The sequence below is a fragment of the Microdochium trichocladiopsis genome, assembly GCF_020744255.1.
Source record: "Microdochium trichocladiopsis strain MPI-CAGE-CH-0230 chromosome Unknown B0I36scaffold_3, whole genome shotgun sequence".
NCBI classification, from domain to species: domain Eukaryota; kingdom Fungi; phylum Ascomycota; class Sordariomycetes; order Xylariales; family Microdochiaceae; genus Microdochium; species Microdochium trichocladiopsis.
The window spans coordinates 4,055,317-4,079,466 of record NW_025763546.1 but is presented as its reverse complement, the minus strand read 5'-3'; the positions used below and the strand labels follow the sequence as shown (position 1 = coordinate 4,079,466).

The 24,150-nt window shown below is 56.6% G+C and overlaps 9 protein-coding genes across 9 annotated transcripts; 3 read left to right on the top strand and 6 right to left on the bottom strand.

Annotated features, from left to right (window-relative positions):
* Positions 1-210: 210 nt before the first annotated feature.
* B0I36DRAFT_319260 (lactate/malate dehydrogenase) lies at positions 211-1,479 on the bottom strand. Its single transcript, XM_046153386.1, has one exon. It carries the CDS (start codon positions 1,247-1,249, stop codon positions 548-550), a length of 702 nt encoding a protein of 233 aa, XP_046015969.1. The 5' UTR covers positions 1,250-1,479; the 3' UTR covers positions 211-547.
* Positions 1,480-2,379: 900 nt separating this feature from the next.
* Positions 2,380-2,704, top strand: B0I36DRAFT_319259 (uncharacterized protein). Its single transcript, XM_046153385.1, has one exon. It carries the CDS (start codon positions 2,496-2,498, stop codon positions 2,682-2,684), a length of 189 nt encoding a protein of 62 aa, XP_046015968.1. The 5' UTR covers positions 2,380-2,495; the 3' UTR covers positions 2,685-2,704.
* Positions 2,705-2,851: 147 nt separating this feature from the next.
* On the bottom strand, positions 2,852-3,475 carry B0I36DRAFT_319258 (uncharacterized protein; the record flags this gene model as incomplete). Its single annotated transcript, XM_046153384.1, has 1 exon — positions 2,852-3,475. The coding sequence occupies one exon, from the start codon at positions 3,473-3,475 to the stop codon at positions 2,852-2,854; it is 624 nt and encodes a 207-aa protein (XP_046015967.1).
* Positions 3,476-3,585: 110 nt separating this feature from the next.
* Positions 3,586-4,850, bottom strand: B0I36DRAFT_97538 (uncharacterized protein). Its single transcript, XM_046163678.1, has one exon. The coding sequence runs from the start codon at positions 4,718-4,720 to the stop codon at positions 3,707-3,709; it is 1,014 nt and encodes a 337-aa protein (XP_046015966.1). The 5' UTR covers positions 4,721-4,850; the 3' UTR covers positions 3,586-3,706.
* Positions 4,851-7,190: 2,340 nt separating this feature from the next.
* B0I36DRAFT_319254 (uncharacterized protein) lies at positions 7,191-8,001 on the bottom strand. The gene is given in 3 exon segments (XM_046153383.1): positions 7,191-7,585; positions 7,597-7,630; positions 7,710-8,001. The coding sequence occupies 3 exon segments, from the start codon at positions 7,943-7,945 to the stop codon at positions 7,505-7,507; spliced, it is 351 nt and encodes a 116-aa protein (XP_046015965.1). The 5' UTR covers positions 7,946-8,001; the 3' UTR covers positions 7,191-7,504.
* A 4,148-nt stretch (positions 8,002-12,149) lies between these two features.
* On the top strand, positions 12,150-14,812 carry B0I36DRAFT_319252 (uncharacterized protein). The gene is made up of 4 exons (XM_046153382.1): positions 12,150-12,638; positions 12,709-12,792; positions 12,865-12,948; positions 13,011-14,812. Exons 1-4 carry the CDS (start codon positions 12,467-12,469, stop codon positions 14,588-14,590), a joined length of 1,920 nt encoding a protein of 639 aa, XP_046015964.1. The 5' UTR covers positions 12,150-12,466; the 3' UTR covers positions 14,591-14,812.
* A 756-nt stretch (positions 14,813-15,568) lies between these two features.
* B0I36DRAFT_361192 (carbonate dehydratase) lies at positions 15,569-16,309 on the top strand (the record flags this gene model as incomplete). Its single annotated transcript, XM_046158448.1, has 2 exons — positions 15,569-15,671; positions 15,876-16,309. The coding sequence occupies 2 exons, from the start codon at positions 15,569-15,571 to the stop codon at positions 16,307-16,309; spliced, it is 537 nt and encodes a 178-aa protein (XP_046015963.1).
* Positions 16,310-16,523: 214 nt separating this feature from the next.
* Positions 16,524-17,789, bottom strand: B0I36DRAFT_429888 (inorganic pyrophosphatase; the record flags this gene model as incomplete). The annotated part of the gene is given in 6 exon segments (XM_046162511.1): positions 16,524-16,898; positions 16,915-16,976; positions 17,047-17,113; positions 17,186-17,246; positions 17,312-17,495; positions 17,584-17,789. 6 exon segments carry the CDS (start codon positions 17,645-17,647, stop codon positions 16,524-16,526), a joined length of 813 nt encoding a protein of 270 aa, XP_046015962.1. The 5' UTR covers positions 17,648-17,789.
* Positions 17,790-19,791: 2,002 nt separating this feature from the next.
* B0I36DRAFT_319239 (isoprenoid synthase domain-containing protein) lies at positions 19,792-22,199 on the bottom strand. The gene is made up of 4 exons (XM_046153381.1): positions 21,415-22,199; positions 20,754-21,281; positions 20,630-20,663; positions 19,792-20,576 (listed from the first exon to the last, which is right to left on the bottom strand). Exons 1-4 carry the CDS (start codon positions 21,699-21,701, stop codon positions 20,274-20,276), a joined length of 1,152 nt encoding a protein of 383 aa, XP_046015961.1. The 5' UTR covers positions 21,702-22,199; the 3' UTR covers positions 19,792-20,273.
* Between the last annotated feature and the right edge of the window lie 1,951 nt (positions 22,200-24,150).

Here is a 24,150-nt window from a genome sequence, read left to right as displayed (position 1 = left end):
TCACTTTGCTGACAAAACTCTGTTCTCCTTCCATTGGGAACTTCCAACGTGTCTTTCATCTTGAGCTCAGGTGACTCACCCTCATTTCGTTGCTACGGGGCCCGGGCCCATTAGATGACGACTGGAGCACGACCGCGAACGAGGCTGAGCATGCCACTCATTTCCAGCGCACATGAAGTCGGACATGTGTCCTCAAAATTCACACCAGAACCAGACTGGAACAACATGAATTGAACTCATTCGCGCGATGCATAGCTCAACTCACAAACAAATTGGACCACCCTAATAAACATGGGCAATCGTCAATCTCGTATCTTACACTACCTAGCTCGTTCATTACATAGTCACATCAAGACAAGTCTATGAAGGGTACAGATGGCGCGCAAAAGTCTGCCCGGGCATCCTCCCCATTACACGTTTTCCCCGGGAGACCAGACAACTCCAAGCCAGGAAAAAGACTGACGTCCCATGCGGAACTCTCTCTTGATTTGTTTTTTTCTTGGTTCGTCCTAAGCCAATTCATCTCAAAGGGGTAGACTAAGCGCGCTTATTTGCCGGGGTTGGAGGCGACAAAGGCAACACCCTTCTCAATGTTCTTCTTGAGGTCACCGAGGCAGGCCTCGAGGAGCTTCTCCTCGGTGGCGTCGACCTGGCCAACAGGCAGGATCTTCTCGACACCGTTGGGGCCGAGCTCGACCTTGGAGGCGAAGAAGTCAATGCCCTGGTCCTTGTACAGGGGGCTGTCGACAAAGGTGGGCTCAATGACACCCTTCTCGCCCTGGGAGGCGCGGAGGAGGGACTCGGCCATGCGGGCACCGGCCATGGCCATGGAGAGGGTGGCAGAGCCAGCACCGTCCTTGGCCTTGACGACCTCGTCACCGCCGAACTGGACGCGGTTGACGAGCTCGGCGTTGGAGCTCAGGTCGGGGTGGTTGCTCTGGCTGAAGAGGGGCACAATGGTGACGCCAGAGTGGCCGCCGACGACGGTGATGTTCTCGTCCTTGGGGTCGGTGTCCTTGATCTCGGAGACGAAGCGGCTGGCGCGGACAACGTCGAGGGTGGTGACACCAAAGAGGCGCTTGGGGTTGTAGACACCCTTGGCCTTGTAGACCTCGGCGCAGATGGGGACGGTCGAGTTGACGGGGTTGGCAATGATGAGGAGGTTGGCCTCGGGGGCAGACTCGGCGCAGGCCTTGGCGAGGTCACGGACGATGGAGGCGTTGGTGTTGAACAGGTCGTCACGGGTCATGCCGGGCTTGCGGGGGACACCGGCGGGGATGAGGATGATGTCGGAGCCCTTGAGGGCGTTGGCAAGGCCGGTCGGGGTGGGGTCGTAGCCCTTGACGACGCTCTTGGTGTTGACGTGGGAGACGTCGGCAGCGACACCGGGAGCACCGCGGATATCATAGAGGGCAAGCTCGGTGATGCGGGGGTTGAGCTTGAGGAGGAGCGACAGAGGCTGACCAATGCCACCGGCGGCACCGAGAACAGCGACCTTGGAGAGCTATGCGAGGAGGAAGAGGTGTGTTAGTAATGGCCAATGATTGAGGTCGCGATGTTGGGTCGTGGAGAGCAGGAAGTGCGTCATTTCGTGGAGGCAGGTGGTCGGTCAAGTTGCGGCAACCTGGATCGCTCCAGAGCTGTCGTAGGGCAACTAGACCACTGACTGACACCGAGCGCAAGTCGAGACGGATGCTGAGAGGCCATTGCATCGTGGTAAAAGAGCAACGCGCGGGAGCAGCAGGCCAAGACGTCCGAGGAAACAAGGGCCGACTGGTGGGACGACTTACATCACGGGCCGAGGCAGAGAAGGCCCGGCGCTGGGCAGCGCCAATAACAGACCGCGCGGCGAACATGTTGGCTTGTGTGAGGCGAGAAGACTTGTGAAGAAGTCGAGAGGTGCAAATGACGAAACGCTGGCACAGCTGGTGATGTAGGATGGAGGTGGAGGTGGGAACAAATAAATGGTTGGGGGGGAGGCGGTCGGGCAGGCGGGCAGGCTGGGCTGGTCGTGTGGTGGTGGAGTGAAAAATCGAGCAGTGCCGCCGGACCGCCGCTGGGGGCTGCGGTGCTGCCGGGGCAGCGGGGGAGCTCCTGCTGCACGGCTGCGCGGCCTGCGAATGTGGATGTGGGCCATGCCATTATGCAGTGTATACAAGAGTCGAGCACGGTCTTCGCCCACCATTGTTTCCCCATTATCCACTTATCCACACAACACGCCTGCATCCATTTGTCCGTGGGGAAAGAATGCATCAACCGGGGCACACAGATGTCTGTTCTCAGTAGCTCCAGAGAGGAGCTCCCAGCTGTTCCATGCGCACTTAGCCTAAAGTGACGAAAGCTTTGCGTCCACGTTGACGGTCGACCAGCAGCTGCGGGCATCTCAATGCGTAGCTCCAAGCTGCTGTGGTCTGCGTCGACAAACCCCGTTCGTTGCGACAACACCAGGCACTCACTCTCTTAAGCCACAGACCAAAGCTGGTCTCGCGCCGAGCATGCCCACAGTGACTGACTGCCACGGGGCTGCCGAGGCTTCTGGCCGTGTTTGGTGGCCGGCATTATCTGATCGAACCCTGGCTTCCAAGGTTGGTGCCTACGTCAACCTTCCCGGCACGGGCAGCAACTCCCCACTCACAAGCTCACCACGGCCATCCATTCATCGAGGCCGATATGTAACACCATAGAGTTTGCAGCACGTGTGAGCGAGATCGCATTTCTCTGCCTGCTGCATATGCTAGATTTGCATCCTCTCGGTAATATCTTGATCTAGCCATGCTCGCGACTTTGAAACCTGCAGCACGTCTCGCTCCGCAGCCCATGAGTCCACCCTGAACTTTATTCCTCCCCAAACTCACACCGGCCAGAGTGCCTGATGCAGCCACTTCATGTCCTTGCCCGGCACCTTCCCACCCTCGAGCCCAGCAACCCACCCTTCCACCACTTCAAACGTGTCCTCGCTGTCGCAGTTCTGGATCGCGGCCTCCATGTCCCGCAGCAGCCCGGCTTCGTCGTACGCCCGAGTCCACGTGGCAGACAAGTCCCGCATCAGCGACACAAACAGCTCCCGCATCGCAACGATCTCGTACCTCTTGAGCTCCGCGTAGTACGCCCGCCAGACAAACATGCCCCGCGTTCCCAGCAGAGGCGGCACCGGGGGCGGCGCGGTGTCGTTGTGGCCACGACCGCCGTCTTGGAGCTGTAGCACCGCAGGCAGCTCGCATGCCGCGTGCGAAGGCAAGCACGAGACGTCGGCCCAGTCAAGCACCCCCCTCAACACGCCGTGCTCGTCGACGAGGAGATTGTCCGCAGAGAGGTTGTCGTGCCAGAGGAATGTCGGTATGGGTAACCGCGCCCGTGCTCGTAATGATGATGATGACAATGACGATGATGGTGATGACTCTGGTGCAGGCCAGAAGACATCCTGCAGAGCTACCAGCCGCGCGTTCAGCTTGAGCATTCGCTGAACAATCTGCATGTTGGTCTGCTGCTGTGGGCGCGACTTTGTGTCTCTGGTCATCGGCGTGCCGAGAGGGTTTCGCCGCCGGCCACTCGGGGTGAAGGGCATCCAGCGCAGCTTCTCCTCGAGGTCGGCGCGGGCAATGTCGAGTCTCCCGAGATTCCACTGTCGTGTCTGCAGGAATGGTCCACAGCGGTCGTCCTCGCCCGGGTTCTTGTTGAGGCTCCGAGGCGCCGTGCCGCGCTCTCCCTAGTAGAACGGCATTGACACCACTGGCCCTTTGTGGAACTTTAATGGCCCGCCATGGCCGGTGTCTGCTATGCCGCAATACTCTCGCTCCGTTCTGTCGGTCAAGACCAGCCCCTTGTCATCTCCGGGATATACATTCCCAATCCCGCCCCCGAATGGCTTCTTGCACATGGCAGCACAATACTGCGCCAGCTGCTCGACAATCCGTTTCTTTGCGCCCATCGACACGTCATGCCAGCACTCAGACAGCGGCCGGACCATCCTGTCCTTCACGATAGCACCACCACCACCACCACCACCACCAGCCTCGCCAGCTTCATCGTCAGCATCGTCAATGTCCTCGCCGAGCCCGAGATATTCCATCAAGATCCACTCCAGGCCCATCGGGTTCTCCCTTCGAGATGTACAAAACGCCCGCACCCGGGGCACCGGCAGGTGAGTGTTCTCACGTGCCCACGCCATGGCCGCGACCTCGCTTGCGGTCTTTGCTCCACCGCGCGGACACAAGGGCAGCATGAGCTTGAGCATGTACGTCTGGGTGCGCTGCGGATTCCGCTCGTCGGCGACAAGGTACAGCCTGTTCCTAGTATCGTCGGCGTGGTAGCGAGCTTGGTTTGAGTTCGTCGGGAGCGTGTTGTTGTTATTACTGACTGGAGGTCGACCGCTGTCGTGATGGCTTTCCAGGGAAGAAGCGTGAGCGGGTTCCTCATCCCGGACGAACCGGCGGACGCGGATGCCTTTGCTCGACCAGCAGGAGCGCGGCGTGTTGTTTGCTCCTACTCCGCCTGCATCAACCGCGTGAGCGTCGTCGCGGGTGTTCATGCTGCCGCCACCCTCGTTCTTGTCAAACACGCCGGCCTGCCAAAGCGTGACCAGAATATCCTGCTCCAACGGCGGATCGAGCCGCCACACAGGCACCATGGTCAGGCCGCCGTAGGGTGTCATCCAGCCAAGCCCGAAGCGCGAGTCATTGTCCCACGGCTGTGGCTTGTTTGGATCCCGAGCCCAAGGCATGAGTATATGTATACCATGTTGTGCGTTTGCAGGAGCCAGTGTGTTGCTATCGGCGAGATCGTCATCAGGCTCGTTTTCTTCGCTCGCACCATCATCATCATCGCTGTCGTCGTCGTCGTCGTCGTCCCTCTCGGCGGTCTCGCCCTCTCTGGGACCACTGGGCGTGATTGGTGGCGTTGGCAGCCCGGCGTCGTAGACATACCGCCCATCGACCTGTCCCGTGATTTTGAACTGTCCGAACCGTCTGCTCGCGTCGTCCCAGCTGCTTGTCCGTGTCTGATGGTGTTCCCGTGATCCGGATTGTGGGCTGCCGGGAGGGCCGCCGGGCCTGGGGACATCCAAGCCAAAGAGATCCCCAAACGCCTCGTCAGGTACTTCCTCTGTTTCTTGTTGCTGTTGCTGTTGTTGCGGTGGGCTTGTCCCGCCGTTGTCTACGTGCTGCGCATTCGGCGTGGCAAGGGGAAACGCGTCGGCTCGTTCCTGCTCGTGGACGTCCCTGTCATCGCCCATGTAATTGTGGCTGTAGCTATCGCGACCTCCGTCATCGCCATTCATCATCGTGTAACCGTTGCTGTCGTTATCGCTGTACCTTTTGGCATGCCGAGTCCCGTTGTCGATCAAGCTACTGTGACCAACGCACATGCTCTGATCGACCAGTTCGAGTTCGTCATCTTCGAGCTGGGCAGGCAGGTCGAGATCCATGCTGCAGGAAGCAGCGTGATGATCGGACTCGCCGCCCGCTCTGGTCATCCCGCCACCAGGGAGATATTGCTTCTCGAGGTTGCAGCTGCAGGCCAGATCATTGGCGTCGGCAATCCAGCCGCTGCTGCCACCTTCCTCGGTTTCTTCATGTCTGCCATCCGAGTTCTGGCAGCCTTGCGGCGTGTGCCATTGCTGATCACGCGGGGCGGCATTTCGTTCTGCCTCTCTGCCGGGGACTGGCAGTGCCGGAACGGTTGCGTGCTGATGGTTGTTGTTGTTGTTTTTGTCGTGAGTTAGAGAATGAGTGGCCAGAGCGGTGCCAGGGGTTGAGGGTGCTCGTAGTGCAGGTAGTGATGGCCACGTGAGACCTACCTGGGGAGCTGGGCGGTTCATTTTGATACGCCCTTCGGGTTTCCTGGAGGGAAGGTGTGTTTCCTTTGTCAGGGTCGTCGGTGGTTCCGCCAAGGCTGCCAAGCTGTTCAAATCAGGTAAGAGTTGTCTGCCACGGGAGCAGAAACCTTCCGAGCCAAGGAAAGTGTAGCTAGAGGGGAACGTGTAAATGAAAAAAGAGGAACTTGGCGGCAAGATGGATGTGTGGCTTGTAGTAGAGTGAATGTCGTCTGGGCGATCAATTCACTGGACAGCGCATCTGCGGGTTGTTCTTTAGATCGCGAGCGTCGCCTGTGGCTTGCAAGATGGGAGGCCCTCTCCCGCGATAAAGCTATCGTCGCGGTGATGTTCGCCCATTAAATCTTGAAAGTGTTCCAAGGCAGCGATTCGTCTCGACCACAACTGTGACGTGAGGCGTATGTGATATAATATGCATTTGAAGGTCTGCGTCTGCCAATGAGTCTGGTGACACCCAGTTGTGTTTTGCAGGGACCGGGCACGAAGGGGGCATCACTCAACTCCCAATCAATTATGCCGACGCAAAGGACACAAAAAAAGAAGCTGGAAGGCAAGCATGCAGAAGGCTGGTTTCCTCGTGCTGCTTCAGAATGCGAGGAGATATTGCTAGCGGAGAGTTTTCCATGGTGGAATCCCAGAAAGCTATGGATGGATGCTAATACATCGTGAATCGCCTAAACAAGCATAATGCAACAATCTTCCGAGTTCGCTTCTGGATTGTGTCTATGGTTGCCTGCTTTGTCCGCTACATAAGGTAACGTAAACAAGCGGAACGGGTAAAATGCCTGTCATCAAATCGCCGCGATCTGAGATCTATTAGTCGTGACACTGGTGAGCCTTACCCAGCGCCTGCCAGCTCATGCTTATGCTGTTTGGCCCCATCATGAGTTGAGGGTCGCGAGTCGAGGCTGACTGGGTGGACGTTGGAAGAAGGAAATCGGCGATCTGAGGCGGGTGGGCCACACACACACCCCCCACATGCTGAGCTGTGAAACTTGTGCAGGCACTCCCGTGATTTCGAGACGAGTTACAGCACAAGACATGCCTGATAGCAGGCACACTCAAACACGTGTTGCTGATCACCAACGGCCTCTTGCCAGGCACAGCCGTCAGACTTGCAGGCTCGACACCACACCTTGAGGTCTTGATCCGTGGGGTGGTTGTGTCTTGGCTGCTACAGTAGACACGCGTTGTGGAAGACGCCATCTGCAGAGTCCGGCAGCCGGAGCGTTTTCTCCCCTGGCTGCCAGGGATGTGGTGCCTGAACGGCCAGGCCCCCCTGTGCGCTGCCGACACCACCCCACAGCTCCACGGGTGAAGCCGATCCTCTCGGCCCACAGCTCCATCTTCATCACAATGACGTTCACGACGCTTGGCCAGCCTGGCCTTGGCCTTCACCTCTAGTAGAACCGTCCGTTGGAGCACGCGCGAGTAAGGCGGCATGGTGGGACTTTAGGTAATCGACACGGCGTGGCTTCCCGGCCGCTCGCGTGCCCCTCCACAGCTCCTGGGATGACGTCAAGCTCGGCAGCTCCAGGCGCACTACAAACGTCACTCGAGGTTCAGTTTCACGATATATTTTGAGCCGCTGAATGCTGCGGTCTTCCGTCATGTCTTCCTTCTCTTCCAGTTGACATTCACCTCATCCAACAAACAACATCATCATCATCACAACTACAACAACCAACCCTTCCTCTTCCTCACATAACCGCCAACATGCCTCGCGACGGAAGCCACGCACACAACGCCCCTGAGCTGCCCCCCACAACAACGAAATCATCCACGGCGCCGGCCAGGAGCCTACCGTGAGTTTCCCCCCCATGTTGAGAGTCCCCTTTCAAACTACACCACATTGCTGATTATCATTTTCTGCGAAAACAGTCCGACCACGTGGCCCGTGCCGACAAGACGGCCCCCATGCCGGAGCACGAGCACGGCGAGGCCATCGAGGGCCTCCCAGCCAGCGGCGGCCAGAGCCAGGGCCTCGCCAAGGGCCCTACCGTCGGCCAGGGCAAGGGTCCTCTCAATGTGTAATCCCCAGACAGGCGATGGGAGATGGATGAGACGAACGTGTATGATACCACTTAGCAGCCACAGCGGGCAATGAGTCTCCATGGCACTCTCGGGCAGAGCGCCCAACCAATACAGTAAAACGAACCCACGAAACCCCGTGTGTCCCTGAGCGACAGTTCTACATGATTGTGAATGCTGCTGCTCGTGAGAGACAGACACTCCGCAAGCTTTCCCGGTGACGTGTGTTCAGCAGTGTAAGTATCATCCTTAGCCGGCAGCCCGAGAAAATACAGGCACGATTTCATGCTGGAGATCTGCCACCCTTTCGATGCACAACTATCACGAACATACGTGAGCGGGTAAGTCTTTCTGACTCAGTCGCCTTGACAACATACTTTCTCTACATATTGTGAATCACCATGCGGCGGGTGTACGCCTGCCACCCGCGATTCAGACTAACACCAAATGCTACCTGTCGAGTCACGATTCACTCCGTCTGTCATGATTCCTACGGCATAGGTGTCAGCACGACCTTCTCCACACCCATCCCGCCCTACGGAGAGCTCGAGCCGGCGAATGCACCGTCCGAACCAGCATCTTACGTCCCCATAACACCAGAGGTCGCGTTGCTTTTTGAGGTGTGTATGGGCCATGCACATGCTCAACCATATGCGAGACGAATGCCAGCGAGATAGCGGCACGAGTGGCGAAGCTGAAGAGGGCTTGGGAGTTGTTGGTGACACTGCCACGCTGGCATCGTCGAAGAAGCCCTTATGGTAACATCCCCTTTCCGGCACGAGCACAAACAGTCCATGTCCTGCGCATAAGTGAACTGTAATTTTCCCGCTGCCGCCGGATTAGGGCACCGGCTATCAGCCTCGTGCCACAGCTGATCTATGTCGCCTCCACTCTGAGGGGTGCGGCATGACCACAGCGACAACGTCGCGCGGTGGCGGGATTGTGGCAAGCTCCCTCACGAGATTGCGGTTGGCAAGATCCAGCAGTATGGGCATAGACCATATGCAACCACAAAAGACAGTCCTCGGGAAAAGTTGCCTCGCATTCCAAGATTGGTTCCGCTCTCGTTTAGTCGGGCAAGGGGTTTCTGATCGATGCCATGAGACTCTTCAGGTTTTTATCAATAAAGCTATCGTTTTGAACTCTGCAAAAGATGCGTACCAGGCCAGAGGGTCCCAGACTACCTCGTTCTCCGCCTCAGACAAGAAAATGGATGTAGCCAATCATCGGCTTTACTTGCACGATGCCTGGAAGAGTTGCTTCCTCACAATGTCTAAGATGCGCAAGACTGGGAAGCACAGGTTCCATGAGTGATATGTGTGTCTAAACTGTCGTCGTGTTGGTGGCCGCATCGACGAGAAACAAGACTGAGAAGGACTGGCGGCGTCTACCGATCGCCGCGGCCACAATGATAGTCGCGGTGATGTCGCTACCGAGGGTGGGCAGGTTTTGTTCCACGCAACTTGGTGGTGTACCGAGAGTGTCATAGTTCGCATGACTATTGCCAAGTCGTACTCAACTCCAAAGTCCCAATCGCTTATGCTGCGTTGTTTCAAGTTGCATGCTAAAATCATCAGTCATAAACGGGTTGCGGTTCCACTTATCCAAACCGCGCCGCAATGTATGCCATTGGGGAGACACCACGAAGACATTACCTGTTGGCTAATGACATCGACTAGCAACTATCAACTTGAGGTTCAATGGAGAATTTCTGAATAATTAGGCCAGCAGTAATTGGTCGGTCGTAAAGTCTCCCAATTCCAAGCAAGCCCCTTCATGCCAGGGAGGTCCCACTATTTCGGCAACTCAGGTTGTGGAACTCACAGCACCTTACAGACGGGTCATCTGCTTCCACTCATAACCAACATATTACCGTTGAGGCTGGGCAAGCTGAAGCGTGAAAGCAAATGGCGGCGAATGATGAGATTGCTTTTCTGTTGGCGAAGAGCCCGCAGGACAGCAATGTCTGCACGCTAAGCTATCTGCACCATCTTCATGTTCATGTGGCCGGCTCCTGGCAGCGAAACAGCCTTGCCAAGAACTGTTGGTCCCGATACTGCATCCTCACACCGCCACGGATTGCCACGGATTCTCTCTTCCTCCCTCGTGGTGTGAAATACCATGATGTACCAGAAGGCGGAATCTGCCCTCTTTCCCCTTTTGGCTGCGCCACACCGCTTCCAGTCGTGTTTTGCGATTCCACCGCATGACACCCCAGTGCAGGACAATAAAAAGCGACCGCAATTCTCGGTGACGAAAACAGTGTCAATGACGCAATAAGTAATCGGTGGCAGCGTTTCTGAAATTTGTGTGACAGCCAAAGGGGGTGTTCGTGAGAGAGAGAGAGACCACCGTCCGGGCCCCTGCCGTTGAATCGCCATGCCAAGTCTCGTGTGGCGGACTCATGGCCAATCCTGTTCACTGGCGGAACCTAGTTGGGTAGTTAGACCTGCCAGATTTCCGCCCAGAGCCAGCTGCTGATCATTAAACAGTAACCAGCACGGCCGTTGACTCCGAGAGGGTCCTGTCATAGTCCATATGCATGGACCCGCTGGCGAACGCATGTTCCAGAAAAGCGCCGTGCGTTTTTCCCTGACACAATCGATAGCAGAGATATGTAGTCACACCGTACTGATGCTGGAGGCCCAAAGCTTTGGAAAGGGCCCTGGACGCAGGGGTGTCACGCTGACGACTTTCTTCCACTTCTGTTGGTTACGGCCCCCACGGGAGGGGGCTGTGTGCTGCTTAGCAGCAAGGTCAAAGCAGGAGGTATCGTGACCCGACAGTGCAGTGCAGGGAGTGCAGTCACAAAAAGCCAAAGGTCACTTTTCGAAGCAAAAGAATACGGCTGGATTTCTTGTACTGTGTCACAGAAACGCCAACTTGTAAATGTTGGTCATACCGTCAAGCGCGGAATCCCACAGCACTGCTCTTTGCTGGAGACCTTGTAAGCTGCCTGTTTGAACCTGCAGCCCCCCCTGCTCGTCGTGGGATGTTCATATGGATTGCACAGCCAAGCTGGTCATTCAGCACCGGATGGCAGTTGCTGCAGCTGGTGTGCACACGCAACCAGACGGCCGATTTTCTTTATTGTGTCATGCAGCGCCCACCCTCCCGCATCCCAATTGTGCCCCTTCTTCTGTGATTGATCCCAAAAGATCGGGCCAATCAGATCCACCACTGTCAGCGAGTGTGGCCCAATTGATCATGGTCGACAAGGCGTGCTACAGGAAGTAGGATGGCCTGCGCAAGGCCGCTTTGCGACGGCCAGGGCGGCCAAGATTGTGGTGCTGCCACGTCTAGTCGAATAGACTCGTGACAGGCACATGCTGAGGAAGTGTTAGTCACAGGCACAGTACAGTCAGTAATCGCTAGGCACAGTGCGGGACACATCCTTCAACCTGACAGAATCAAGGTTCATTTAACCCCCGGCTTGATGGCGGAGAAGGTAGATTGCTGTGAAGGAACCGTACGGAGACGAGTCCCACATTTGGTGCCTAGACACTACGCCATTGCGCATCAGGGTCGAGACCCGCAGCGTGTATGCGACAAACCGACTGGTTCTGGCGAGGAATGGATAGCAGCAAGCAAGAAGCTGATAATTTGCATGCTACTAGACACGGGTAGCCCCCAGTAACCCCGGAAAATTCACCAGAGCATAACCATTTGCACGCATATGGGCTGGTTTGTAGATTCCCGCCCACCTTGTATCCACCACGCCACATCTCAAGTATCTGGCCCTGGAGCTCGTAGACGTCCTTGTCATGCTCCTGGTGTATTTTTGCATGAGCTGGGCGAGGTCCTGGCTAACGCGCCGCAAAACCACAATAACTAGACATTGCATATTAGCGTAATGGTACATCGATACACGCGCAACCCGCTCTGTGCGCGATCAGCCGGCTCGAAGGCGAGGCTTTCCTCGACGGAAGATCCAGGGACCTCTGTTTTCGTGTCTGTGTTAGTCATCTGTCTCGTTGCAGCCTGATTGATTCCTCCTCCCCAAGGCCCATTCCTTGGGCGCCTTGTGTTGTTGCACAGCGTCAGGACCGCCAGGGGTTTGGGGGTTCAGCCACCTTCCGCCGGTTGGTCCGCCTTGGCTCGCCAGTCCCCGTCCACCCTCCCAAAAGGGGTCACACAGCACCCAGTCAGCCTATCAGACTCTGCCAAAGTCCCCCGGTTAGTCGACTTCTCAACTGTGGTAGGCTTAGCAGGAGCCACACACACACCGGAGGCCCATTCTCTTTGTTCTTGAACGCAGGATCCCTGCAGTGGCCTCAAACACCCTGGTTGCATCTCTACTTGAGCCATTGTCGGGTCGCGCCTGATGTTATTACACTTGACAGCCTCGACGGGCTCTTCGAGATTGTATAAGAATGCCTCGCCTCGCCCGGCTGAAGAGTCCTCTGAAATCTTCTTCTGTGATCCATACCGGATTACTTTCAAGTCGGTTAATCCACTTGAATCTGCACTTCTTCCTGTTTGCAAACAGTTTCGCCGAGGCTTGTTCGCAAGACCAACTCCGCCTCAGACTCTTCGTCCACAATACAGGTCGGCCGATCTGTGTAGGCCAAGCACAATCAGAACGCACAGAACACAGTCGACAAGATGACTCACCTTTCACCATATGCGAGCTACAGCCCCGGCTTTGGCAACTCTCGAAGCTCAGTCGTCTCACACGGCGACAGGAAGTGCGCCGTGCCCGGGTGCAAGAAGATACACTGCAAGCGGGAGAGCCAGTTGGGAGAGTTTTATGAGTATTCAGAACATTGCAAAGACCGTTAGTGCATTCCCTCATGGTCCCAAAGTTGTCATGGACGCCCTTTTGCTGACTGGCCATGGCACTGCAGACTCTTGCTTGAGAAAGTTCGACAACCACTCGGGCTTCTGCTCGGCACCGGCCATGCAGCCTCGTGCTGGAGTTTGTGTAGCACGTAAGCAGTGGTTCCTTCGCCCTTTCATCAGAGCTTATTCAAAGACCAAACTTGTTTTAACCATGCCAGCAGACTCAATGTGTTCCTCTCCAGGCTGTAGCAAGCAAGGCAAGAACAGTGAACCAAACTCGGCCCTCGCTTGGTTCTGCAGTACACGTCAGTCATCCAATCCGTCATACAATAGAACCAGTCGAACTCACACACATTTTTCATCTTAGACCGTTGTCATCACGGAGACTGCATCATCCAGTCCCTTCCCGGCCGAAAGCACTGTCAACGACACCTGGCGTGCGCCGAGCGCAACTGCGACCGCGTACCGGCGGAGAAAGGCACATTCTGCAAGCAGCACGAGTGCTCACTCCCCAAGTGCCACCAGCGCGCCAATGAGGCGGGCCGCTGCGAAAAGCATCGCGAGTGCCACATCTCTTCGTGCGACCAGCTGGCCATGGCGGACGGGTACTTCTGCTCCGACCACGGCTGTCGCATTGTTGGGTGCGACTTGTCGCGTGCAAAGAAATCCTTCTTCTGCATGGACCGTAAGCATCTCCTCCTCCTCCTCACCCTCCTCTTCCTCCTCCCCTTATGTCAGTCATTGAGTCGACAGCTAATCAATCCATTGAAAGACTGCTGCAAGGTCTCCGACTGTTCCGCGGGCCGCCATTCCATGACCAAGCCTGATGCCGCGTACTGCAGCCGTCACGAGTGCTATGCCCAGGGTTGCATCAACCCGGCTGAGGAGCACGGTCTTTACTGCGTAGCCTTGCATTCGTGCACCAAAGGCGGCTGCTTGAAAGAGCGCAGTATTGATGCGTCCCGCCACGAGACCAACCTCTGCGCCGAGCACTTTTTGGAGCAGATTCGTCTCGAGACAGCCGCGCAGATCGAGATGGAGCACCAGCGCAGGGAAGCTCGGCACGAACAAGTCCGGATCGGCTATGAAGAGCTGATCCGGCAACACCAGGAGCAGAATGAGTCCGCGGAGAGGCAGAAGGACAGAGAAACCAAGAAGCGCCTGGAAGCCGAAAGGCTTGAAAAGGCTTATCAGCGGGGAAAGCAGGCTGAGAGGGAGCGCTTGTTGAAGAAACAGAACGAGGCCAAGAGGACCGAGTCAGAAGCTCAAGGTGCTCGAGCGCCAGCCATGGAGAAGAGGGGCTCCGGTGCCAAGGTTCATGACTTCAGCTACTCCCCTCAGCGAGGCCGCGACGACCTCCCGAGCTTAAACACTTCCCAGCATCAATCCCGACAACCTGAGCGAACCCAGGGATCAACCACGGAGTACCGTGTATACGAATACCCTGCGGGTCAGCAGGCATCCCCGCAGCATTCTTCTACTCCCCGCTCTGTACCCCAGCCGCCTTTCATCTTTCAGGATCCCAGAGATGTCTGGGAAGATGAGCCTGAGGGTTATTATACCACCTATTCCCCAGCCTCTTCTCGCCAGCAACAGCGTCCCACTCACGCTGACCATGGACGGCAGTCCACCCACTACCAGCCTCCTCCTCCTCCTCCACCACCGCTGCCACGACGGACTTTCTCCCCCGAGCAAGTCGTCTATGCGCAGTACCCCGTAGTCCCGGAGCGGCAGCCTTCTTACCGCCACGTGCCACGCCGCTCCTTTGACGGCAATGGCCACAATGACTACGGGATCCCTTACGTTTATGGCTCTGGCGACAGCCGTGACCACCACCGTCGCGCTCGTGCACCACGCCAGCAGCGCGATGAGCCACTTCCCTACCCGGACCCCCAGGAACACATTGAGCGGCAGTACCGCCGCAGCGATGGAGGCTACAGATACTGAGACTTTTCCTATGGGCTTACCATGCGTACCACATTGCCAAGGATTTTGGGCGGATCGGTTTCAATTCCAAGCGTGTCTTTCCTTATTTCTTCTGTGCTGAATTCTTGGCCCGCCGTGGTGGAAGCGTACTGATAGATGGGAGATTTGGACCGTACTATTTGTTGATACAATCGATGCAGTAATATTGATAGATCCTTATTTGAATCCACTTAATGAACCACATATCCACTCATGGCGACCGTATCGTGAACAAGGCAGTATGTCCAGTGGAGGAAGGTGATTCAGCACACTGCCTGTGGGGCGCGGCCCTGGCGCAGTGTAATTCAAGGTGACTGCCGATGATTTCCTGGCGGGCTCTCAGTGACATTGCATCGATCGACTTGGCCTAATGTCTTGCAACCAAAGCGCTACTTGATCGCAAATGTCTTCCGCCTGGTATCATTCACAAATCACTCCAGAGCATATCAGCCATGACACAGGCTTCACAATGCTGTGAACCGCCGAAAGCCGCCGACCCGTGGCTGAATGGTGCAATGCTTGGCGTATCTTGGGGGTTCCACCTCCCGAAAAAACGCGGGGTTCCTTATCACAGAGGCGGGAGCTCTGTGACGCACGTAAGGCTATTGCGGTGAAGCAACCCCAGCCCCGGGGCTCGGAGTTTGGAGAAGCAACACACCAGTCCCCGGGGCTCGGGATTTGGAGAAGAAACATCACTCGGTCCCAAGGCATTGGTAAGACATACAAGCACGCCATTGTACGCTCCAGTCACGCAGGCGCGCGTGTGGTGGGCGAGCTGAGGTTTTTAAGCCCTTCGGCCACCTAAGTACAAAAGCATATCCCGATACTACTTCGGCATAAAGACTAACCTTCTCCGCATTGCCCACTCTTGCCGAATGATCGAGGTGCTGTTTGTATTTTCTCTTGTATCAGTCGGCCGTAATCACTCAATCAAAGCGACTCCGGAGAAATCTGCCCAGCATGTCAGCGATCCAGGAGAACCTCAAGAAGAGCAATATCGAGTACGCAAGCACCTTTGACAAGGGCCACCTCCCACTCCCACCGGGGAAGAAGTACCTCGTCTGTAAGTCACTTTCAGCCCTGTGCCCGCAATGCAAGCAATCCGCCACCAATTCCCCTTCCCCTCTCCTCGTCCGTCAACAACATCCCAACACAAACCACAAAACTCGACATAACCCCCATGTTCTTTCTCCCTGTTTCTTTTTGTTCTTTTTCCTCCTTTTTCTCGAAAGGCCCCTCTGCTGACCAGGACAACACGTCAAAAAAGTGACGTGCATGGACGCCCGCATCGACCCTGCCGCCGCGCTCGGCATCGACCTCGGCGACGCGCACGTGATCCGCAACGCGGGCGCCAGCGCGCGCGACGCCCTGCGCAGCATCGTCATCAGCCAGCAGCTCCTGGGCACGCGCGAGATCGTGCTCGTCAAGCACACGGGCTGCGGCATGCTGACTTTCTCCAACGACGACGCCCGGGCCCTCGTGAAGCAGAACCTCGGCCAGAGCGCGGCCGCCGAGGTGGCCGGGCTGGACTTCTTGCCGTTTGGCGACTTGGAGAAGGCCGTCAGGGAGGACGTCGAGTTCTTGAGAGGTAGTGGGGTTGTGATCACGGAGAGTGAGGGCCAGGGCAGCCAGGCGGGTGGGGGTCGGGTGAGTGGTTGGGTTTATGAGGTTGAGAGTGGCAAGGTCAGAGAGGTTGTGTGAGTTTGTTTCTGGAGTTGGGCTTTGAGGGGTCGCATGTTGTGGCGTCTGGAATGGCAGTAGAGGAAATATGGTGCTGGGGGTTGCCAGAGGGAGTAGTCACCAGTATGAGCATTGTTTTCTTCAATTGATGCTTTTCTGTTTCTTTTGATACACGCTACCCAGCAGTTACCATCGCTCGTAAAGCGGTGTTGCTAACCGCAGACTTGCCCGACGCTCAGATCTCAATCAGCTTGCGGTTCTCATCCAGGTAATACCAGTGGTCGTACTTGGCCGGCTTGGCCGCGGCAGGCAAGACATTGCTCTCGTGCGGGATTCCCAGCTTGCCGCTGACCTCGCAGGCCGTGACGTAGCTGTCCTTGAGCAACGGGTCCGAGGTCTGATTGTAGTTGATCTTGCCCGTGTCGACGGTGCCCGCGACCAACTCGGCCCAGTAACCGTGGCCCTCGGCCACGACGTCCTCGATGAACACGGCGTCCTGGTAAGCGTTGCCGATGATAGGGATCAGGTCGTCACCTCGGGCGACCTTGTAGTACTGTTTATGCACTGAGTGGTTAGGAGAGGAGAGACGCTTGGAAGTATCCCAGCCAACCTAGAGAGTGACTCACGGTGAACCAGTCATAGAAAGTCTGGGCGAGGTTGGGGCGGTACTTCTCAAGGTCCTCGAGCGCTGTATTGCAGTTTGTCAGCTTCAACATCGCAGCTGCGTGGAGTTTGAGGGGTAAATGGTTTTGACTTACAGTTGACCAACCCCGCAAGAGTGTCGTTGGTGTCAATGGCAAGGATCTTCCAGTCCGTTTCTTCGCCCTGTGCTGCAGTGTCAGCGCCATGTGTTTGTATCGACATACACGAAGAAGCGCATAACGAAGCATGACTTACATCAGCCAGCGCAAGACCGCCGAGGATCTTGACCTGCTTGATTTGGCCGACGTAGCCGGGGCTAGATGTTCATTTTGTCAGTGCATGCTATCCTCACCGGACTTTTGCGCAAAATCCGCAACCTACTCAAGACCGATATCAAACACATCAATCGGGTCGTTGTCGCCCGGAAAGTTGGTGAAGTCGTGGTTGAAGTTCGGGCTCTCCCAAGTTTGTGGGATCGAGCCGTACAGGAACGGGTACGACTTGTGCGGCCAGACGCTCTCGACGAAACGGGGCAGGTCGTCCTTGTCGTCGTGGAAGATTGGGTCTGCAAGGTGCTATTGTCAGTGCCAAACAAACCAACTCGCAGACGTAAGTTGGGCCTCGGTTCGGTGAGATAATGGCGGAATACACACTCATCGGCTCGGTGCGCTTGATCTCGATTTTGCCGTCGGTCCAGCGGGGGATCTCGACGACCATGTTGATGATGCGCTTGTCGTTGGGGATCGGATACACGGGGACATCGTGTCAGAAGGAGACGACCTTTCCGTCATTCTCGAGCCAAACGCGCCAGTCCTGGAGAGCGACATGTGTCAGCTTTGCTCGTGGTTGTCCGTGTCTGAGCAGCGGGGTTGTCTAGAGCTTGAGATGGTCGCGGGGCGTGGGTGTGTGTGTGTGCACTTACAAGGGTGTTGCGAGCTCCGACTTCGCGCAGCGTGTACTCGCCCGCCAGCACGGCGGGCAGCAGCGTCGCTAGCTGTAGCAGGATTGTCTTGGACAGCATCTTGGATGATGTCGGCCCACAATGATCTTCAGCTCTTGAACGAGTGTAGTGCCTGAAAACCGCGGCGTCTTCCTTTCCGTGGATACCAGACAGTCAAGGAAATCAAGGACCGAAAATGACCGAAAGTGACAGGATGATGACACAATCAAAAGGGTTCAGGACCAGGTGGGATCATCGCCCAACCTATATACTGCATCGTCGGACGGCGTGCCAAGAATTCATTATCACCATCTTTCATCTCATCTCATCTCCCCTGCGGCACATACAAGTCCACCAGACCGGGATCGATGCCCGACAAGAACAACTCGTCAGTCTGCGGACTGCAGGGCCAAGCCTGGACCATCGTGTCCGTGGACAAACCATAAGTGGCCCATTGCCACTTTCGAGCCCCTCGAACAATGACGGGACCTTGCCGGGGCGGCGGGGCGTGGGGGACCCCGGTGGACTCATGCGGAAGTGATGCACATCCTGTCTGTCCATGTTGTCCATCTGTCGCGCGCAAAAGACAGGGCCCGAGACAGAATGAAAGGAGTTCAAAGCGGGAAGGCGCACACGTGAGGCCAGCAGCGACGCTCTGTCGCCAGCAGCAAGAGGGACCCCGATGCACGCCAAGAGCCCCCGCCGCTTTGCACTAAACCCATTGCCAGACATCACTAAAGGAGAACCACCGTTAACGCTTGGAGGTAAGCGAACAGCGGCCCCACATGCAACCTTGGAAGGCCGCAGATCCGGTTGTGCCAGTTGCGGAAACTCGACAACTCGTTCCCCCAAAGAGCCAATCAGACTCAACGCTTCTTGCACGTGGAGCCACTCGCTTGCAAGTTCGACAACGACGTTGACGGCCAAACTTCTTGAACACCCCGAAATGCCAAGCACTTCATCACAAAGCCCCAACAGAGAGCGAGCCACCCGTAAATCGGATTCGTCGGAAGATGTGAAGCGAAATTATCAACCCCATCGTCAACCACACACATTTAAGGCAAGCACCTTCCCACCTAGTGGACAACAACCTCGAGATGGCTTCCGCATCGTATTACAATCCAGACGCCATTGGCTTGGCCGGATTCTCATCACTGCCAGCCCTCTACTACCCCACAAACGGAAGCATCAAAGTGAGCACTTTATAGCTGGGAAAAAGGGGCAGAAACCAAAACCCCCAACTGACAACTTTTAGCCCACCAGTCCGGCTGGCTGGCTGGCTCCGATCCGCGGACTTCAAGCCAGCCCCCCCCCCCCCCCCCCCCCGACCCGCTCACTTCCTCGCCTTCACTTGAAAAGCCTCCCGAGCCGACGACATCAATTCGCTTCCCCCCCCCCCACTTTCCCTGCCCACGTAGCCAACACGCTTTACATGCACACAGCGCGGAGTCTCAGAACCGAGTTGAACCAGGACAGCACTTCCAGGATCTTCTTCCTCTAAAATCCATATATATATATAACATTCCGCCTTCCTGCTTCACTCGGTGGAAGTCCGTACGTCCGAGGGCATCTCTCTATATCTGCTCCGCGTCCGTTGTATTGGGTAAAAGTAAGTGGCAGCTCACAACACATCATGTTGCTGGTAATTAGTATTAACCACGGTGGGGCGGCGGCCTTTCTGATCAATGATGGAAACCCTTGCGTGGGCACTGTGAGCCCGACGAGAACCGGGATTGCCCTAAAAGCACTTACACTGTTCCTCGACGGCCTCTTCCACGTGGCTGATGGTGCGATTCCGGAGTTGTGCGGTCGGCGGTAATGCTTACAACAAAAGGGGAAAGACTCGTTGGCACGTATGCCAGCTCCATCTCTTCCCGGCATTAGGAATGGTCATCGCATCACTCGGCCATTACACAACGGTCCGTTGGGTATTGCCAGTCAGCGGCAGGGCAAGAACTTATATTCTGGTTTGAGCAAGGTGACGCTCACGCCAACGTAAACACGGTGCGCGCTGGGTCTGGTTGTCGCCAACCAACCGAAACAAGTGATTGCGAGAATGAGTCGCTATGACAAAGTGCATGCTAAAGCAAGATTCTCCACCCCCGTGTGTCCCAAGGATATATATGTACAATGCCGCAGAGGAAAATGCCAACTATGTGTTGAGAAAGGAGAAGGGGGTATTTTATGTTGTGCTCAAAACAGATAGGGAATGACTGGAAGAGAAGGGCAGAGGGTGCCAGTATGGTTATGCTTTTCGGCAGGACCACAAGAGACCCCATCTATCAAGGGAGAGAAACAGCGCCGTGTTACACGCGGTCGAAAAGTGCAGCGAGGAAGACCAGTAGCGAATAAAGGAGTGGTGCAGCGTCATAATCGTAATCAGATCTTCGTCGAGAGTCGTCGTCAGAGAGGGATCAGGAAGCTACCATCGGCCTGCTCGTATTGCTTGATGCCGAATCGCCGCGACTTCATATAGAAGCGGAAGCATCCAGTCTGGAAGCTTTCAAACGTCTTTATGAAGTGCTCAAGGTTTTCTTGTGTCGCCTGGTCGTACTTTTGCGCCTTCACCCGAAGCGCGTTCACTGCATCGTCGAAGCGTTTCGCTGAGGCGTCCATTTGTCCCACCAGATCGGCAATGATTTCCTCGAGGCTCATATCGGTACTGGCGAGCATGATGGGAATGAGATTTGCAGGTGTCTCCTCGTCCTGTAACCTTGGTCAATTCTACACCTTTGATCGGCGGCGCGGTTTGTCCTTACAATTTCTTTCTTCAACGAGTAGAGATCATTACAGCTGTTCAACACACACAGGTTAGTCTGTGTCCTGTTTGGTCCCTGAACCACGCATGTTGCAAAGGGACCGGAAATTGACCAATCGACTTACATGATAGGCTGCGTGCTGGTCTCCAAGGACATGATCTCAACCTCTGGTGACCACACCAACTCATCCGGCAAGCTGACATTGGCCATGTATGGGTGTACAGCGCAGAAGACGTAGACGGCGCCCACTCCATGACGAAATTTCCAGTACTCCTGTACACTTGCAAGTCTACCGGAAAGACGATGCTTTTGTTCGGTCGCGTGGGCTTCGATGAAATGCTGTACTCGATCGGCAAGTTTCGTCATATCAATTTGGCCGGGCGGGCACGTGGCTAGCAACAGTTCGGTGAAAGCTCCAAATCCAGCGAACTCGGGGGGCGGCGGGACGGATTTCGTATCTGGGCTAACCCCAAGCTGTGCTCGTGCGTAGCTGATGCACTCCTCGCGGAATACGGAGGCAGCCTCAAAGTCGGAGGCAAAGTCGACTTTTCCGGGTTCGATCTCCTTATCTATGGCGTCGTCAAACACGAAAAGCATGAGAGCTAGCAGACCCATAGTCTTGAGCTGCTCCCAACCGGCGTTCGGATATGTCCTGCAAGGTGACTATTAGCAGGAATCCGTATAAGGGGGGTGGACGTCGGTATGTCGTCGCCCAAGAAAGAAGCCAGCTCGATCAAGTGCAGAACTCATACGCCTCGCCAAAGTCGGATGGGAGGTCAACTTACGCAGAAACGAACCAAGCAAGGTTGATGGCCCGGGTCTTGAGGCGCTGCTTCTCGTCCACCACATAATCATCGATTGCTTCGTCGATCAAATTCGAGAGCCGCTCATAGCCAGGGTTGAGGCCGCTCTCCCAGCGCGAGTAGATTGGCTTGAGATCAGGGATCAGGAGCGTCTTGCCGCGTAGCTGGTCAAAAACTGAGCGGGTGGTGGTGGTGCGGCGAAATAGGCGGCCTGGTTTCGTCCACCAGCGGCGCCAGAAGCCGGTGACGGGTGCGAGGCAGCTGTCCATCTTGTTCAAGCGAGTGAACAGTCGACAAGTCGATTTTGCGATGCCGTCGACGTTGGATGAAGCAGAGGACGGAGCAGGCAAGCAGGGTGAAAAAGCAAGAGGGGATCCTAGCTCATGGCAGGAGGGGGCAAGCCGGGCTGGTTATAGTAGATTCCGGAGAAAAGTATCAGACAAAAGGCAATCGTGAGGCCGGGGTCCTGTCTAGTGGCGGCCAACGTGCCGACTCGTACCCCCCTGTCCCCCTTAGCTGAATTAGCCTTGGAGAAGCGGCGTGTGCGCCGGTACGGTGACGGGGAAGAGCCGGGCAGTATCAAAGCTGGCAAGATTGGCGACGATGATGACAATGCACGACCAGGATTGCGAGGGAACAGCAGGAGGGCCAAGCCGACGCCTCGGACGTCAGGGACAGCCCGCGACCTCGAGAGCGATTGTGCCTTGGGATGGACCGGACTCCATGGTGGCTCGACGACGACGGCGGGAGGTTCCTCGCCGCGCGGCCATGGCTGGCATTCGAGCATGAGCATAACTAAGGCGCTGGGAAGCGGTTGAGCCCATCTCCGCGCTCTCCACTGGCGACGGACCTGCTGGCGGCCGTTGGGATGGCGTGTGGCCCGTGTTTGGGGGCAGCTCTAGCGAGCACCCTTGGGACAGCCTGCATGCATGGGCAGGGGGGGCAGGCGGCGGGCTAGGACGGCGCCGGTGGCAGAGCTTGAGCAGCGGTGGTGGAGAGGGGCCGGCATGGGTGTGGGAGGCCCAGGCAGGGATCTGGCGCGGCATGGTGGAGAAGCAATGTCCCGGGAGGCGAGACGAGAGAAAGACCGTGGCGATGGGATGAATACAGTACGATGGGATTGTCTGGCCAGTGCTGTGGTGGCGGACCATGAAGCAAGCAGCAGCGACATCCGCGTCTCTGCCGGCGGCAGTTTGCTTCACACAGTGGGCGTCACGGACGAGGCTGTGTGTCGTCGGCGTGGCCTCGGATAGAGAGCTGGGATGGCAGATGTGAGGATGTGGTGATGGTGGGTGATGGAGGGTGTGGCAGAAGCAAACAGGCAGGCAGGGCAGGCAGCTGCAGGTACAGATTGGCTGCATGCACACGCACGCACACCCGACTGCTTGCACGCAATATGCACTGCCGATGCACGCGAGTCGCTTGCCCACATTGATGGCCTGCACAATCACCATTCGCTGCTCGTTGCGGGCACTGGCAGGGACTCCCTGGCTGGCAGGCACGAACAACCCCAACTTTGGACGGGCTTGTGAACGCACATCTATATCAGGATACCAGACTTACCTCCTTACCTTAAGGTACGCTTACTCATGCAATTACGCCTGCCCGCAATCGTCATCATTAGCAGCTTCATCTTCATCAGCTCCACGGCCCAGCTTCCCAGAACCTGCCGCCTGCCACGAGATGACCACATGGCAAACATGGCATCCAGCTGCGCTAGCCTCGCCCTGCTCCATCCATTTAGGTTGCGCTTGCGCTCTCGTCTCCCTCACCTAATCCCGGCGGGACGGCGCGCAACGTAAACCTAGCCCCCAACGCCAACCAACGGCAGCCTCGACGGCGACGACGACGCCAACATGACGGCAACTCTCTGTGACACTCTCTCTCGTTTTGGGCCGCGCCCAACATTCTTCAGGTGGACGAGCCCATGACTGCGTGCATGCATGTATGTATGTATACACGCACCCAACGAGGCAAGTAGCTGGGCATGCCGACCCGGTCTGGTGGGTGAGTGATGACCTTGCTCGGGCGGCGGGTGGCGTCCCTCCTCTTCTTCTGACTCGCTTCCTCAACCCCTGCTCGCCTTTATTGTTTTCCCCTCCAATCCCATCACGAACTCACACCGGGATCCCTATTTCCAAGGAACATTTTGGTCTGTCCGCTGCTGCTCTCATCGCTCGGCCGACTGGCCTCACGTCTCTGTGTGCGCTGATCTCCGCGCTCGTGGGTCTCCTCCCCAGTCGGTCTCAAGCTGACACCACGGCACCTCCTGACAGCTCCTCCAAACCAGCCCCACGGCATCTGTCAGAGTGGCATGCCGTCCTGTCGTCACAGCCAGCATTGCGCATGTAACATCAACCGCGTTACCGTCGTCCCATCCCCGACCACCAACTTGTGTCACGCAGCTGCCACAATATGACCTCGGTCAGACCGTCCCTAATTCAGCCGCTCTGCGTTTCGGCGGCGACCAATACCAATGCTAGAATATATATGCCTCTCCGCTCTCGCGATTTGAGTTGGCCCAGCGCAGGGCCTCGGCTGGGCTTCGGATGGACCCCCGGCAGGGGCCTTTCGTCTTGACAGGGCCAGCACTGCTTGACACATGTGCCACGAAGGGGGGGGTGGCAGCGGTACGCTTCGACAAAGGAGTTCAGCTCGCCCCGCGAGCAGGAGAGCTGACTAGCCCGCTTCGGTTTCTGCACGCACGCCGTCGCTTCA

Bases quoted from the DNA above. Each gene is read 5' to 3' on its own strand.
- B0I36DRAFT_319254 (XM_046153383.1), bottom strand. From the start codon at position 7,945: ATGGAGACTCATTGCCCGCTGTGGCTGCTAAGTGGTATCATACACGTT. The intron at 7,631-7,709 runs GTTTTCGCAGAA...AACTCACGGTAG, and splicing joins ACGGGCCACGTGGTCGGACT to GCTCCTGGCCGGCGCCGTGG.
- B0I36DRAFT_319252 (XM_046153382.1), top strand. From the start codon at position 12,467: ATGACTCACCTTTCACCATATGCGAGCTACAGCCCCGGCTTTGGCAAC. The intron at 12,639-12,708 runs GTTAGTGCATTC...ATGGCACTGCAG, and splicing joins TTCAGAACATTGCAAAGACC to ACTCTTGCTTGAGAAAGTTC. The intron at 12,793-12,864 runs GTAAGCAGTGGT...CCATGCCAGCAG, and splicing joins TGCTGGAGTTTGTGTAGCAC to ACTCAATGTGTTCCTCTCCA.
- B0I36DRAFT_319239 (XM_046153381.1), bottom strand. From the start codon at position 21,701: ATGGACAGCTGCCTCGCACCCGTCACCGGCTTCTGGCGCCGCTGGTGG. The intron at 21,282-21,414 runs GTAAGTTGACCT...GTCACCTTGCAG, and splicing joins CTTGCTTGGTTCGTTTCTGC to GACATATCCGAACGCCGGTT. The intron at 20,664-20,753 runs GTAAGTCGATTG...TGTGTTGAACAG, and splicing joins ACCAGCACGCAGCCTATCAT to CTGTAATGATCTCTACTCGT.
- B0I36DRAFT_319259 (XM_046153385.1), top strand. From the start codon at position 2,496: ATGCCCACAGTGACTGACTGCCACGGGGCTGCCGAGGCTTCTGGCCGT.
- B0I36DRAFT_319260 (XM_046153386.1), bottom strand. From the start codon at position 1,249: ATGACCCGTGACGACCTGTTCAACACCAACGCCTCCATCGTCCGTGAC.
- B0I36DRAFT_97538 (XM_046163678.1), bottom strand. From the start codon at position 4,720: ATGCCTTGGGCTCGGGATCCAAACAAGCCACAGCCGTGGGACAATGAC.